The following is a 15,870-nucleotide window of genomic DNA, read 5'->3' as shown; positions in this document are numbered from 1 at the left end:
TAGGGCTATGGCATTACCTCTTCATCCTCACAATCCTTATTATCCCCTTTTAGCTTAGAGAAGTACTCCCCATATAGGGAACTTTGTGCTACCTTGTCCTCATGCATTCACTCATGCATAGGCCAGCCATAATCCAACTCTAAACTGCTAGGCATGAACAGTGCCTGTGCTACTTCCTCTTGGCCCCCATCAGAATAAACCAGTGTTTATACACATTATTTCCCCTAGGTCCAAACCATTAGCCAATATTTAGGACCCTACTGGATTGTTTCCATTAGGAGGAAAAAATGAACTATATGTATCAGATATTTCTTTGGTGTGTAGAGCTCCTTTAACACCAAAGAAAGCTCCTTTTGGGTTTTTGATGGACAGCGCTGGGTTCATCTGGATCCCGTCTCAAGCTCAGTAGGATGTAACTTCCTTATTCTCTTACCAGATAAATTTACTTGATGGTGCCTTCCTCAGATCCCTGCTCCCTCCTAGTAGGATCACCAAGCAGCGAGGCGGTTTGAACAGAAAATTCCGACCACAGGATAGCCCTCAGTTGGTTGCCAGATAGGTGGAGACTCCTAAGGAATAATATATACAGAGGAACAGTATTAAACAGGAAGAAAATATGACAGAACAGGGTAAATCAAAACTACCACAGTTGCCGGTGCCCTCCCCATGCTGATAACACTAATGAATTTCCTCAGCACTCCCAATTGCGTGACCTGATATAACAGGAATAACATTTAGTGTCCTCTTGGTATGCATACTCGCCCTTGCTGACCTGTGAAAAGGGTATCTTCTGTAGCAGCAATAAGCAATTTGGTTGATTTGGTTCAGTACAGCCCAAAAGACTCATGTGGGATAAGATGGTAAGTCCCTTCAATAGGTTTAATAGATGTTAAGTAATGAAATCGCCAAATATTTACTCTATTGCTTGAGGACACAGTTTGATGAATACAGCGCCTTCTAAACCATCTCCCCAGACTATCTAACTAAAAGATAGTGCACTCACAATTCTGTGAAGGATCTTCAGGTTCCGCACTAATTCTGGACTCCTCAGCAATTGCACAAGGGCTGAGTCTCAGTAGGCAGGCATCCTGTTCATAGAGGAATCAGGCTGCTTCTGTTCCCAAGAAAATTACCCTACAAAATTCTAATGCTTAATCTCATCCCCTAGAGCTCAGATATAATCAAAGCAAACTGACAACCATTGCAGCAAGAGCAGTACTTGCCACATGGTGACTGATTTATATAGGGAGCTCAAGCACTGGCTCCTTTATATGATTTGAACAGGGATCTCCCACCTATGAGGAGCGTGCTTGAACCACTGAGTTATGGGATAACCTGATAGAGGGAGGTATCAGAGTGGTAGCCGTGTTAGTCTGGATCTGTAAAAAGCCAACTAAGAGTCCTGTGGCACCTTATAGACTAACAGACGTATTGGAGCATAAGCTTTCGTGGGTGAATACCCACTTAGTCAGACGCATGTAGTGGAAATTTCCAGAGACTTGCCTGTATAAATATGCAGGCAAGAATCAGTCTAGAGATAACAAGCTTTATCTTGTTATCAACAACTCAGGATTAAACAAAGACTCCGAATGGCTAGCCAACTACAAAAGCAGTTTCTCCTCCCTTGGTGTTCACACCTCAACAGCTAAAAGAGGGCCTCATCCTCCCTGATTGAACTAACCTCGTTATCTCTAGACTGATTCTTGCCTGCATATTTATACCTGCCTCTGGAAATTTCCACTACATGCATCTGACGAAGTGCGTATTCATCCACAAAAGCTTATGCTCTAATACGTCTGTTAGTCTATAAGGTGCCACAGGATTCTTTGTCATTTTTTACTGATCGGGGAAGGAGATCCTTGCTTGCCTTCTTCTGTTCAACCATTTGTGACCAAGGGACCTCTTGATGCCAACTGGCAGAGGGCACAGGAGATGCACAGTGTTTTACAAGGAAATCCTGGGTAGCATGTAAGGTCTCTATCACAATTCGGAAGCTCACTGATCTTTATCATAATTTCAAAATTTAAGTATGGATAATATTTAAGAAGTTATGTATCTATACTGGAAATTATATTCTCCAAGTGTTAGAGTTAAGGCAGGTAACCAAGAGGTAACATGTCTTTAACAGATTCTTTTCAAGCAGGAGGTAGCAAATGCTTTCCCTTCTGGCCATTCTGTATTCCATGTCTCACACTATAAGTCTATTTGCATAGGGAGACATATGCTGATTAAAAAAACTGCAAAAATCAATGAGAGGAAGGCCATGGGGGTGAGGAAGCAGCCGGTAGGGGGTGTCCTGTTTATGAAAAAAACAAAAAGAACTGGCCTGATATATTTAAGGGTACCAAGAGATTGCTACCCTGCAACCTTTACTTAGGGGACAAGTTGAGTGTTTTGTTGCATGAAAAAGGGATCACAGCCAGGCCTGGATGAAAAAAGCTGGAAGGACTTTGGGATAACATTTACTCTGTAAGACAAGGAAGTATCAAGGTAAATAATTCTAAGTTCCAGAATGCATGTTATGTTATGATTCTATTTTACAAATAACCTATTGCTAACCTGCAGAGGGTCAGTGGAGCACTTGTGTTGCCCATGGACAGTGGAGTCAGGGATGATAGGCACAGTAAAGGCTTGCTCATGCAAGGCGCAAGTGGTAGTGAGGTGCCTCAAAACCCTGGGTACCCCAGAAAGCATCACACCGTTCTATTTTACATACATATTGAGTGGGACAGACAGAAAGAGAGAGAATGACTCTATAGGCTGAGGGTTAAATTAGTCACCTGGATGGGGGGAGATCCAGGGTCCAGTCCTCCTGCTTTAATAACTAATAATTCAACAGGAAAAACTGATAGAAACCTCACCTGCCCCATCAGACTATTCTACAGCCCTTGGGTTAGAGCAGTCAGGTGGAAGAGTCCTGTTCAAATCCTGTCTCCCCCTTCAGCAGAAGGGGAGACTTGAACCTGGGTCTCCCATATTACAGGTGAATAATCACTGGGATAAAAGATACAGGCACCAACCCCACCTCCTCTTCCATTTTATAGTAGTCTTAGAGCACACCTATTGGATCAAGCCCCACTGGGAAGACAGGCACTCCTCCATCTGTCTTTTCCTGCTTATGCCTCACACAGGGGCTTAGGCACCTGGGTGCTTATCTCACGCCTAGGGACCTACCAAATTCACGGCCATGAAAAATGCATCAGACTGTGAAATCTGATTGTTGTATGCTTTTACCCTATTCTATACAGATTCCACAGGGGAGACCAGCATTTCTCAAATCAGAGGTCCTGCCCCAAAAGGAAGTTGCAGAGGGGGTCACAAGGTTATTTTAGGGGTGTCATGGTACTGCCACACTTACTTCTGCACTGTCTTTAGAGCTGGGCAGCCAGAGAGCAGCAGCAGGCGGCCAGGTGTCTAGCTCTGAAGGCAGTGCCCTGCCAGCAGCACAGAAGTAAGGGGGCAATACCATGCCATGCCACCCTTCCTTCTGCACTGCTGCCTTCAGACCTGGGCGACCAGACAGTGGCAGTTGCTGACTGAGGGCCCATCTCTGAAGGCGGCAGCGCAAAAGAGTGGCAATACCACACCATGTCATCCTTACTTCTGCGCTGCTGCTGCTGCTGGTGGCTCTGCCTTCAGAGCTGTGTTCCCAGCCAGCAGCTGCCACTCTCCAGCTGCTCAGCTCTGAAGGCTGCACCACCACCAGCAGCAGCACAGAAGTAAGGGTAGCAGTATCAGATCCTCCCATCCAATAACCTAGCAACCTCCCACACACATAACTCCTTTTTGGGTCAGGACCGGTACAATTACAACACAGTGAAATTTCAGATTTAAATAGCTGAAATCATGAGCTTTATGATTTTTTAAATTCTATGACTATGAAATTGACCAAAATGGACTATGAATTTGGTAGGACCCTACTCATGCCTATTGTGAGGCAACCGTGCACATACCTGAGGTAGAAACTCAGGTACTGCCTCAGGAATTTGTACAGCAAAAAAAAAATTATTTTTTTTTAAATCAGCCGTGTGGATCACAGTACTGCCTAAAAACAGGATTTAGGCACCTAAACCCCAGATTGAAGCACCTAAGTCCCTATGTGGATCTGGTCTTCTGTCTCTGCTCCTTTTCAGAGCCAAGATCTCCACATCTCTCTCACTGTCTGTCTGTGTCTGTCAGAAGGAAAAAAAGAGCAAACAGCTGCAGCCAATCAATATTTTTAATCAACCCCCACAGCCCCTTCATTCAAACTCTGCCAGACTGGTCCATGCCTTGGGAAGTGGCTTCTGTTCTTTCAGCTGTCACTAACAATAGGATATTTAAGTGCTCCCTCATTCAGCTAGAATGAAGTGTGCTTAATACACTAATTAACTTTTGGTATGTAATTGGTGCCCACCATTAACATTTTCCAGCATAGCATAATTATTACCATTCCAACTTTTTTCCACCACTACAATATCTGAAACTAGTTCTCGATTGGTTTTCTCTGCCAACGCTAAAAGGAACCAGTGAAGGCTCCAAGACAGAGAAAGTACAGCTGTTCACAGTGGTCCCAAGCCTGTATTCTTTGTAACCAGAATTCCCACTGTCTTCAGAAGATGTTTTGCTTGAGGAGCTAAGAACTGAGTTCTTAGTATTTGGAAGTGAAGTGTGACTCCAAGGTATTTTTACTGTTCTTATACTTTGGTTATGAGTGTCTTTACCTGGTGCTAGGATTCCAGATTTTCAAAAGTGCGGAGTTCCCACCATAGTAAATAATAACGGCAAATGATGAACGTCTTAAAATTAAACTCCCATATCCGTAGCACATAAAGAGCTCTGCTGTAAAATGTAATCCACTCCAACCCATAAAACTGTACTGCTATATATAATATCATATAGAAAAACTGATATTTATAGTGTTCTCTTGGGCCAAATTGTTTAACACAAAGTGGAAATCCTTCAATCCATTAGCTCTCAGTAAAGAGAGATGTTATACTAGATCATAAAAGAACAATGGTATGAAACGGTAGACCTTGGTTACCAATGTTAATGGCCTGATCCAGCTCTCATTAACATCAATGAGTTTTACCTCTGACTTCAATGGGGCAGCAGCAGGTCCTAAATCCACCCTCTTGGAGCTACTCAAGATTTACACTATTGTAAATAAAGCCTGATCTGCACAAAAGCTGCATTGATTTAACTATATCAGTTTCTAAAGGTAAACCCATTTAGTTAGATCTGTATAACATTTATATTTAGGCAAGGCCTGAATGTGAGAGTTGGCACAATACAGTAAGACACTAAACTCATTCAATGTAACAGATATACAAAATAAAGCTCCACTCCAGCTACCACATATGCTTAATTTTAAGCAGAGTTGTCCCACTGACTTCAAATTTAGTATGTGTCTGCAGTATCAGGGCATCTGCCCCAAGCCCATTTGATACGGGATGTGGATCACTGTACTCAACCCTCAGGGACTAGTTGAGGGGCAGAGCGCCTGTTTAATTTGGCAATTATCGGGGCTGCCTCTGCGGTGAGCACAGTGAGGAGTCCTGGGAGAGGGCACTGCCACATCCTTAGGGCTAAGGGTGCAGCCCGCTGGTGTTTGGGGAGATAGGGCCGGCCGGGCCTGGCCAGAGGTTGGCCAGGGAAGCCACTGGGCCCGGGGAGAGCAGAGTTTGCCTCTGATGGACTCAGCGAGACTGTGCCCTGGAGGAGCAGCTGCTGCTGCAGTATCCGCGGGAGCCATACGCAGGCCTTCACCGTGCGGGAGGCTCGGGCCGGCCGCGGCAGAGCGAACCGGCTGTGCTGCTTCTCAGGCAGCTGCTTGGCCACCTCTGCTCGCGCTAGGCCCCGGCTCGGGCGTTGCTTGGCAGAGGGACGCCAGCTCTGAAAGGAGGAGGCCGGTCGGCGCTGGGTCCGGGTCCGGGTCTGCCCCGCACGGCAGGATGGGGCTGGAGATGGAGCCGTTGCTCCAAGCCTGGAGCTACTTCAGGCGGCGGAAGTTCCAGCTCTGCGCGGATCTCTGCTCCCAGCTGCTGGAGAAATGCCCCGGATACCAGGTACCGGCCCCGGCCGCGGGGGTAGGGGCGCTGCGCGATTGATGAGCGGGCGGAGGCTGAGGACCCAGACGAGCGGGAGCAGGGGTAAGAGTGGGCGGGCGCTGGGGAGTGTGTGTTAGCGCCCCTTCACTCAGGGTGGAGGGGGTGTCCGCGCTGTCGGGTTTGTAGCTACATCTTTTGCGCCCAGCTTTCTCCTGGCCCCCAACATCATCACTTTCCTGCCTCCAGTCCAGCCTGGGACTGCGTTGCTTAAGGAAGTGCATGAGGGGAGCCATGCTTCCTACAAGGGAGGCTCTGGCAGCTTCTCTGCTTTATCACCTGTTGCCATCCTGGCCTTCCAAACAGGCTGTTCCAAGTGGGCGGCTGTCTCTTAGTGACAGAGGAGTGAGTGTAAACCTATAAATTGCATCAGCCAGAAACATTTACTAGACAGTCTGGAGGTACCTAGACTAAGTTTAATCAACATAGAAGGTGGACCAGTACAAGATGTTACCTAACTGACCTTGTCTCTCTAATACCCTGGGACCAACACAACATCAACACTGCGAAGTAATGTTAGCTAGCTCTTCTGTATTGCTTATTAGTAGATCTCACAGAAGTACTATTAACTTGATAACTTTATCAGAACTAAGTAAGAACAAAAATCAAAATCAAACTTGAATGTATATCTGCTGTCCCCATTTGATGCGAAGCCTCCCTATTAAGACAAAAATGCCCAAAAAGGAAAGAACTCCCTGAAATTTTTTTTTCTTTCTGTAGTAGGCTGTGGAGCCCCCACAGATTTACTCTAAATCAGTGTTGAAGGGACATCTATTACTCTAGTGGCATGAGGTGGCACATGCACTTTAGATCCCCAAATCCAAAGCAAGTAGTGAAGTAGGAGATAAAGGCTACATCTACACTACTCACTTAATCATCCGGTAGTGATTATCTATCAGGGATCGATTTATCACATGTAGTGTAGACGTGACAAATCGATCCCGATCGCTCTCCCGTCGACTGCTGAACTCCATCTTGGCAAGATGCGGAAGCAAAGTTGACGGGGAAGCCGCAGCAATCGACCCCATGCTGTGAGGATGTGAGGTAAGTCGAACTAAGATACGTCAACTTCAGCTACTCTATTCTTGTAGCTGAAGTTGCGTATCTTAGGTTGATTCCCCCCACCCCGCCCAGTTTAGACCAGGCCAAAGGTACTTCTATAATTAAAAATTATACATTATAATAGCAATAAGATAATTGTGTCCCTTTATCTCCCCCCCCTCAAAGTCTAGTCCACCCCAAAACTACCCCAGCCCAAGCAGAATTCTGACCCTGTAAAAGGAGAAGTTCTAGACACATCATGAAGTGCACAAGGGATTGTGCTACTGATTTTGTGTCAAAAGTTCTCAGATGCTATTGTGATTGGCTGAAGTGTAAAACTAAGATAGATTGATATTCCTGCTAGTCTTCAATATCTGGTAAAGGGACTGTATACTTGAATTTGTTGTTTAATCATCAATTACATGGAACTGACAATTTGTTCCATCTGAATGGGTATTGACTCTCTAAGTGTTCAGCGTGCTGTTCACAGTATACACTTTACTTATACATATTGCATGAAAAAAAGGCGTTCTCCAACTTTCATCCTAGATAAATATCATTTTATGTAAAGGGCATTATTGCTATTATTTCTTGGAGAACAGCTAGATGGACTTTGCCTCTGGACATGATATACTGGGAAGATTTTAGTTATCACAAAATGTCCTATGCTTCAGTTTCTCTTAAGAGCTTATCAAATGGTTCACCCTTCCTCATAAGGGAAAAGAGGCAAAGGATCTCAAGCAGCAACCAGTGAAATTGCACAAGGTATAATATTTGATTAGCACTAGTTTATGCTAGATATTTCAAAACATTTATTCAGTGCAAAAGCCACAAGAAACAAATAAAAAAGCTTTTACTAAAAAGGGACATTCAGAGAAAGCTTGCAGCTGTAACCTCATGGTTGTTTCCACTAATTACTGCTGTACATGCACTAGACATCTGCAGAGCTATTCTTCGCAGCATCTTCCACACCATAAATAAGGCGAGCTTTTTGAAGTGTGTTTGCAGTATGTTTACTTATATTGTAAGCTTTTTGGGTCAGGGACCATCTTATGTTTGTATAATGCCTAGCAAAATGGGGCCCTTAACAATGACTGGGGTTCCTAGGTGCAACCACAATACTAATAGTAACAGATTAAGAACATAAGAACGGCCATACTGGGTCAAACCAAAGGTCTGTCAAGCCCAGTATCCTGTCCTCTGACAGTGACCAATGGCAGGTGCCCCAAAGGCAATGAACAGACAGTTATCATCAATTGATCCATGCCCTGTCACCCAATCCCAGCTTCTGGCAAACAGAAGCTAGGGACACCATTCCCACCCATCCTGGTTAATAACCATTGATGAACCTATCTTCCATGAATCTGTCTCGCTCAGTGGTTCCCAAACTGAGGGTTCTCAAAATATTACAGGGGGTTCTCTGGGAAAAAATTCCCTAATGATGGACAGAGCTGCACCTAGGGACCCCGGGCAGCATGGGGCCAGCAGCCCAGAGCCCTTGGACTTCCAAGAGCTAAGCAAATCAAAGCAAGCTTATCTTTCGCACTGAGGAGATTTAAACTTCAAGACTCCTTATAAGAAATGGAAAGGGAGGTGGATATTTTTTGCTCATTTTTAAAATTAAATAGGTGGCTAGTATTATCTTTAAAATTATTATGAAGAACAAGTTTAAGCTTTTTTGTAACGTGCGTTGTTTGCCTGGACTGCTCAAGACCTGAATGCTTGTGTAGCAGGAACTCTTTGAGTTGGCTTCTTAAATACCTTCATGCTGTTTCACATCTGATACTCCCTGATGAAACATAGGAGCCTTGTCTTATAACAGGCTTATTAAGTGATACAAGCTATGAAAGTGAGATCTTGGAAGAGTGTTGCTCTTTTCATAATGTAATGAAAATACTGTAATGATAAATAATAATTAATAATAATTAGTGTGTAATAAGCATGTCATAAAAACAAATTGTGTATTTCCAAGATGACTGCTTTTATAATTTATACTCTGGTAAAGGAGAAAATCCCTGGAAATATTCATTTTTAGGAGGGGGTTCGCAAGACTTGACATTTTAATGAAAGGAGTTCATAGGTTGTTAAAGTTTGGGAACCATTGATCTTGCTCCCTTTTGAACCACCTTTAATATTGGCCTTCAAAACACCCTCTGGCAAGGAGTTCCAGAAGTTGACAGTGCGTTGCATGAAAAAAATACTTTCTTGTGTTTGTTTTAAACCTGCTACATATTAATTTCATTTGGTGGCCCCTTGTTCTTGTATTAGGAGAAGGAGTAAATAACACTTCCTTATTTACTTTCCCTATACCACTCATGATTTTGTAGATCTCTATCATATCCCCAATTTCCCATTTCATTGCAAGTGACCTCCTCCAACCTGTTGCCCCTTCTGCTTACCAGTCTTTAGCTCAGACACTCTGTTTCCTTCCCCAGACCTGAAGGAGAATTCTGTGTAGCTCAAAAGCTTGTACCTTTCAGCAGCAAAACTTGATCCAATAAAAGATTATCTCTGGTACCTTGTCAATCTGTCATATGTGCATTCTGCTTGGTTCAGGTCAGAGGGAAAAGGGCTAGTATGCCTCAATGTGCATTTCGTATTAACTTATTTTCACTTTTGTTTTAAACTCAGTCTAACTTCATGTATTGTTTTGAGCCCAGGGTGGATAAAAATAAATGATCTTAAAAAAAACCTGATTTTTGTTTTTATTTAAATTGGATTTTTGTGATAAAATGCTTTGGGGGGAAAAACCTATCTAAAGATAGTTTTAATTAAGATACATTATAGCTCAAAGATATCTCATCATGGAATAGGGATTATAAATTCCAATTCTATAGTATGAGACAATATATTCATATAATGTTAAAGAAAAGTTTTGTAAATGAGTTCCAATAGTTCATGGATTAGGGACCCAATCTTATGGGGTTCCACAGGCTTCTGAATAGATCATTTAGGTTAATCTTTCTTATCTACCCAGTGGGACTCAGTGCTCAGTCCAGAACATGGGTTCTCAAATTGGGGGTCTGGATCCCTCAGGGATTCGTGAGGTTATTACATGGGGGGTTGTGAGCTGTCAACCTCCACCCTGAACCCTGCTTTGCCTCCAAGATTTATAATGGTGTTATAAATTTAAAAAAAAGCTTTTAAATATATTTAAGGGGCAGTTGCACTCAGAGGCTTGTTATGTGAAAGAAGTCACTAGTACAAAAGTTTGAGAACCACTGGTCTAGAAGATACCATCAGAGATGCTTAATTTTGCAGTTCTCAAACTGTGGATTTGTGTCTCCAGAGGTAACATGCTTGTTAATAGCAAAAATGTTTTTAAATAAATAATATATAGAGGTGAGAAATAAGAACATAAGTACAGCTGTACCGGGTCAGACCAAAGGTCCATCTAGCCCAGTATCTGTCTACCGACAGTGGCCAATGCCAGGTGCCCCAGAGGGAGTGAATGTAACAGGCAATGATCAAGTGATCTCTCTCCTGCCATCCATCTCTATCCTCTGACAAACAGAGGCTAGGGACACCATTCCTTACCCATCCTGGCTAATAGCCATTTATGGACTTAACCACCATGAATTTATCCAGTTCTCTTTTAAACGCTGTTATAGTCCTAGCCTTCACAACCTCCTCAGGTAAGGATTTTCACAAGTTGACTGTGCACTGCGTGAAGAAGAACTTCCTTTTATTTGTTTTAAACCTGCTGCCTACTAATTTCATTTGGTGACCCCTAGTTCTTGTATTATGAGAATAAGTAAATAACTTTTCCTTATCCACTTTCTCCACATAACTCATGATTTTATATACCTCTATCATATCCCCCCTTAGTCTCCTCTTTTCCAAGCTGAAGAGTCCTAGCCTCTTTAATCTTTCCTCATATGGGACCCTCTCCAAACCCCTAATCATTTTAGTTGCCCTTTTCTGAACCATTTCTAGTGCCAGGATATCTTTTTTGAGGTGAGGAGACCGCATCTGTACACAGTATTGGAAATGTGGGCATACCATGGATTTATATAAGGTCAATAATATATTCTCCGTCTTATTCTCTATCCCCTTTTAATGATTCCTAACATCCTGTTTGCTTTTTTGACCGCTTCTGCACACTGCATGGACATCTTCAGAGAACTATCCACGATGACTCCAAGATCTGTATCCTGACTCATTGTAGCTAAATTAGCCCCCATTATATTGTATGTATAGTTGGAATTATTTATTCTAGTGTGCATTTCTTTAAATTTATCCACAGACCTCAACTCTATTGTCCCTCTGCAAATTTGTGTACACAGGGTCAATCCCTTACATCTCTCTGAAAGTGCAAAATTTCAGAAAAGTTCAATGAATAGAAGATTGTTGGGATGGAACAGATCTGGACAAGGAGAAGAAGTCTGGAGATAAATGTGAGAAGCAAGGGACATTTGCTTGTTTTGTTAAAATATTATATGTTTGCAAAAAAATTGTCTGGTGATATTCTCCTCCTAATACAGCATGGCAAGAAAATCCTCCAAATATTATAGTTCACCTCCCAATGACTTCATAAATATCTGCTTCAATTAGCTTTGGTAAATGAAATAACCAAACAATCATTCATTTTCCGATATAGCTGTAAAACTAATCTGAAAAGTTTTCAAGATAAATCAGTGTTTAAAAATGTATAGTGTGTACCTTCTAAAAATGAAACCTACATCTATCTCTGAGTTGTGAAGAATATGTATTAATGTTATAACAACCAACAAAAATGCACTTTTATGTAGAAAACCATGATTAAATCGAGTCTTCCTGACTAGTGATTTAAATCATGATTTAAATCAATCTGATTTTAATCAAATCCACTCTGTTCAAGACTATTGAAAATAAGCGACTAAAAAGGAAAGCCATATTCACATACACAAATCTGTTTACTCTGCATTTAATAAAGGTTAATATTTATTTTCTAAGACACTCAAAAGAGAAGATATCAAAGTATATGATAATCTTTGAAGTCAGAGCTCTAAGGGGTGCACGTTACTCAAACATCTACTCACATCTTTACATGCTTATTCTAATATTCAGTAATTAAAAATGACAATGGTTGTGAATTAAAAAAAAAAAGAATTTAAGAGCATTTCTTTTTATCCTTATTATTCAACAATTGGCCTCACGTATTATTTACCCCACACCATCCAAAACCTGTAATGAATACTTTTCTATACTGCTCATCACCATAAAATCTAAATTTTTGAAAAATGTTAATGAATTTATCTTTACAACATCCCTGTGAGGTAAGGTAGTAGTATTCTCAATTTTAAAATTGGTAACTAAACCAGAGAGCAAGTACGGTCAAAATTGTCAATTGGTTTTTGGTGCCCAAGTTGAGATGCCCCGGGCCTAATATCCAGAGAACTTAGCATTTTTATAGCACTTTATATGTTCAAAAATACAGCTCCCGTTGACTTTGTTTACAGTTGCATGTTCAGCATTTCTGCGACTCAAGCCCCAGATATCTCATGTTGGGCACCCAGAAGTGAATATACAATTAATAACTACCTATGAAAAGTTTAGTTTGAGTGAGCTGCTCAGCATCACATAGGAACTTTGGGCCAGGAGAAGAGTAGAATCCAGTTCTGTAGGGTGGCATTCAACACTCTTAGCCTCAAGACCCTCATCTCTTTTCCAGCAGTCCTTGGCTCACCGGATGCACACCTTCCAACTTTTACAACAAATGAGGCAGGGGTTCTAGAATAGTCTCATTCTGTACACTTTCCTGAGTAATTCCCTGAGTACCTATCAGTTAGGTGTACTGAATGAGTCAGGAAAAGCAGTATGTGATGACATAACGAAAGATTGAGTAGTAAATTTTTCAAAAGTGCTGAAGTACCACTGACTTAAAAATGGGACTTAGACTGTGGCCCACATCTTCAAGAGTATTTAAGCTCCTAACTTCCACTGAAATTGATGTCCATGGAAGTTACGAGCTTAAAGCATTAAGCTTTTTGAGGCATCGTGTTAATTTTTCAGCCAATCATGCATGAACTAGAATTTCTCATGCAACGATACTAAATACTTTATATTGGCATTGTAAACCAATTCTTAAAGAATTAATCATTGAAATTGATTCCAAAATGTAACTAGATCAACTTTTTAAAAATCAGATCAAGGAATTCCTCGAGTTTTAAAAGATTCCCTTTCAACAGATTCTCTTTTGATATGTACTATATTTTTATTTACTTACTTAAGAAGTCTCCAAAGAATTCAGTGGATGACTTCCCAATAAAACTCTTGCAACATGCTGGGTTTATGAATGCATGAACCATTAATGCCAAATGCAACCTTTTTCATACCATAAGAAATTGGACCTTGGCTTCCATATTTGTAGTAGTAGCATGACAGCAGAGAACACTCTTTCTCTACTGCTGTCTGTTTATTGTCCTGATTAGTTGCCTAATCTGATTACTGTTCTTTATGTTCCATATGTCACATTCAAGGCACTAAACCAGCACTGATGTACTAATTGTGAACGTATAATTCAGCTATTAAGAGGAGGGGAAATGGCTCAACAGTATAATTGTTAATAGATGTATAATGAATATCCTGCTTTTAAAACGTATTTAATGCTCTACTTAAGAGTTTGTGCTTGAGGTTGTGAAGGCTGGGACTATAACAATGTTTAAAAGGGAACTGGATAAATTCATGGTGGCTAAGTCCATAAATGGCTATTAGCCAGGAAGAGTAAGGAATGATGTCCCTAGCCTCTGTTCATCAGAGGATGGAGATGGTTGGCAGGAGAAAGATCACTTGATCATTGCCTGTTAGCTTCACTCCCTCTGGAGCACCTGGCATTGGCCACTGTCGGTAGACAGATACTGGGCTAGATGGGCCTTTGGTATGACCCGGTATGGCCGTTCTTATGTTCACTGAACTGTCTTTTTTTAAAAAATACATCCCTCCCCTGTTACTCCTATTTATGATTATGGTCTTGATTTGTGCTATTCTTTATGGAAATGAAGTAATTGCTAAATAATTAACACAAAACACCTTAAACCTAGCTGCTTGTATGCTGATTTTTACAAAGTCAGAGTAAACATATAATTAACACGTTCACATGGAGGTTAACTTCTGAAAGCATCCTCAGCTGAAATAAACAGTTGACACAAATTGCTGTGGTTACTAAATGTAAAACTAAATATTATTAGTGATTCATTTAGTCACTTCCCTGCACTATTATAATGTAGATCTACAGTGATGCCAGTAGCAATTTGGCCTGCGTTTTCAGTATACACTGATTTTTCACAGTATGTTGCACATATCAATTCATATTTACCTTAAATTTCAGTTGTAGATATGGGCATGTTATAAGCTTCAAAAATAGTTATCCAAACAGTTTTTTCAGGCTCTCCTCTTTCTTAAAGATGATACATTAAAGGTTTAATTTTATAAGAACAGCTCTTTCTGGTGGTTTTATCTTAAAATGGATTGATTTCACACAGTAACTTTTATTTTAAAATGCCCTCAAGGGTTTATAAATCTGAGCTGAATTCTTCTTTCATTTATACTTTTACAACATTAGCGACTTCAAGAGGGGATTAGATGTGTAAAAGATGACAAACTTAGACCCTTTATTGTTAAGAATAAGCTAACAAGTGGCCTGATCTTGCAAGTCCTCTCACACAAGTCTTTACTCAAGTGACTAGTCCCACTGAGTTCAGTTGGATTACATACATGAGTAAAAATTGCAAGATCCACCCTTATTCTGTCACACTACATTTTATTATTAGTTAATCATTTCCATTCATGCGAATGGAAAAGTTCCATCACTTGCTTAAATGTTAGTTAATATCTTCGAATTTCTCTTAACTAGGATGTGTTAGCCAACACATCCTACAACTCTAGTGCAGGCAAGGCAATGTATACTCCCTACCATGTGTAGTCCAGCAGGAGACCTCAAAGGTCCTGGTACACCCCCATTACACCCATGTTATAAGTAGGGATCCTAGAAATCTGTTTGTCATGGAAAAATGTGGAATCTGCATTTTTGTACAGAGAATCTTTAATTTTTTACATTTTGTGCAAAAATAAAAACAGAAGCCTGTTTATCTGAGCCTCCATTTTCTAGCTCTCTGTATTAACAGAACTGGGGCTAACAGCCTGAGCCCCGCCACCCGGGGTTCAAGCTTTCCAGATTATCTGAATTTTTGATTATCTGATCTGGCCCCTAGCCCAATTAGATCAGATAAGTGGGGTTCCACTGTATTGTGGCTAGGGAAACTACAGTTCAGCATTTCATTTTAATCGTGGAAAAACACATATTTTTATGTTTGCTTTTTTAATTAGAGAATTTTGGGTGGTTTATCATAGAAAACTAGGATCCCTGGTTATAAGGTAATATTTAAGTGTTTATATTTAACTGTTTGCTTATAACTATCAAAATATTTGTTATGAAGCTCGAAACCTAAATAGTCAGGAGAGAAGCATTACCAAGTGTGAAATACTAGTTTACCACAAGAGATGTCATCTCCTGCCCAACCGAAGACAAATCATTTTGGCACCTCAGTGGACAAAAGGCTTTAATTCCTCCCTCCACACCCATGAAGAGGAGATGTGCACAAACCTTCCACCCATCACACTTTGAACTAGGGGAGGGGAATAAAAATCCCTAACCAGAAGGATCTGTATCATACTTCTTGGAATTTGGAGAGGATAGTGTGTCTAAGCATAAGCAAGGTATTCCCAAACTGCTTAGCTTGGGTTAGCCCTAAGGGACACATAG

At 41.1% G+C, this 15,870-nt stretch overlaps 1 protein-coding gene across 3 annotated transcripts in view; it reads left to right on the top strand.

Annotated features, from left to right (window-relative positions):
• The first annotated feature begins 5,448 nt into the window (after positions 1-5,448).
• The window catches only part of TTC8 (tetratricopeptide repeat domain 8), a 71,112-nt gene continuing 60,690 nt past the window's right edge, over positions 5,449-15,870 (top strand). Inside the window, exon 1 of one of the 3 annotated variants that reach the window (XM_030558957.1) lies at positions 5,449-6,047. In XM_030558957.1, the coding sequence (XP_030414817.1) occupies positions 5,673-6,047 (375 nt within the window). In that variant the 5' untranslated portion in view covers positions 5,449-5,672. The remainder of the gene's footprint in view (positions 6,048-15,870) is intronic. The other 2 variants (XM_030558958.1, XM_030558956.1) reach the window with 2 other exon arrangements.

The sequence above is a fragment of the Gopherus evgoodei genome, chromosome 4, assembly GCF_007399415.2.
Source record: "Gopherus evgoodei ecotype Sinaloan lineage chromosome 4, rGopEvg1_v1.p, whole genome shotgun sequence".
NCBI classification, from domain to species: Eukaryota; Metazoa; Chordata; order Testudines; family Testudinidae; genus Gopherus; species Gopherus evgoodei.
This window is presented reverse-complemented; position numbering and strand designations above follow the sequence as displayed.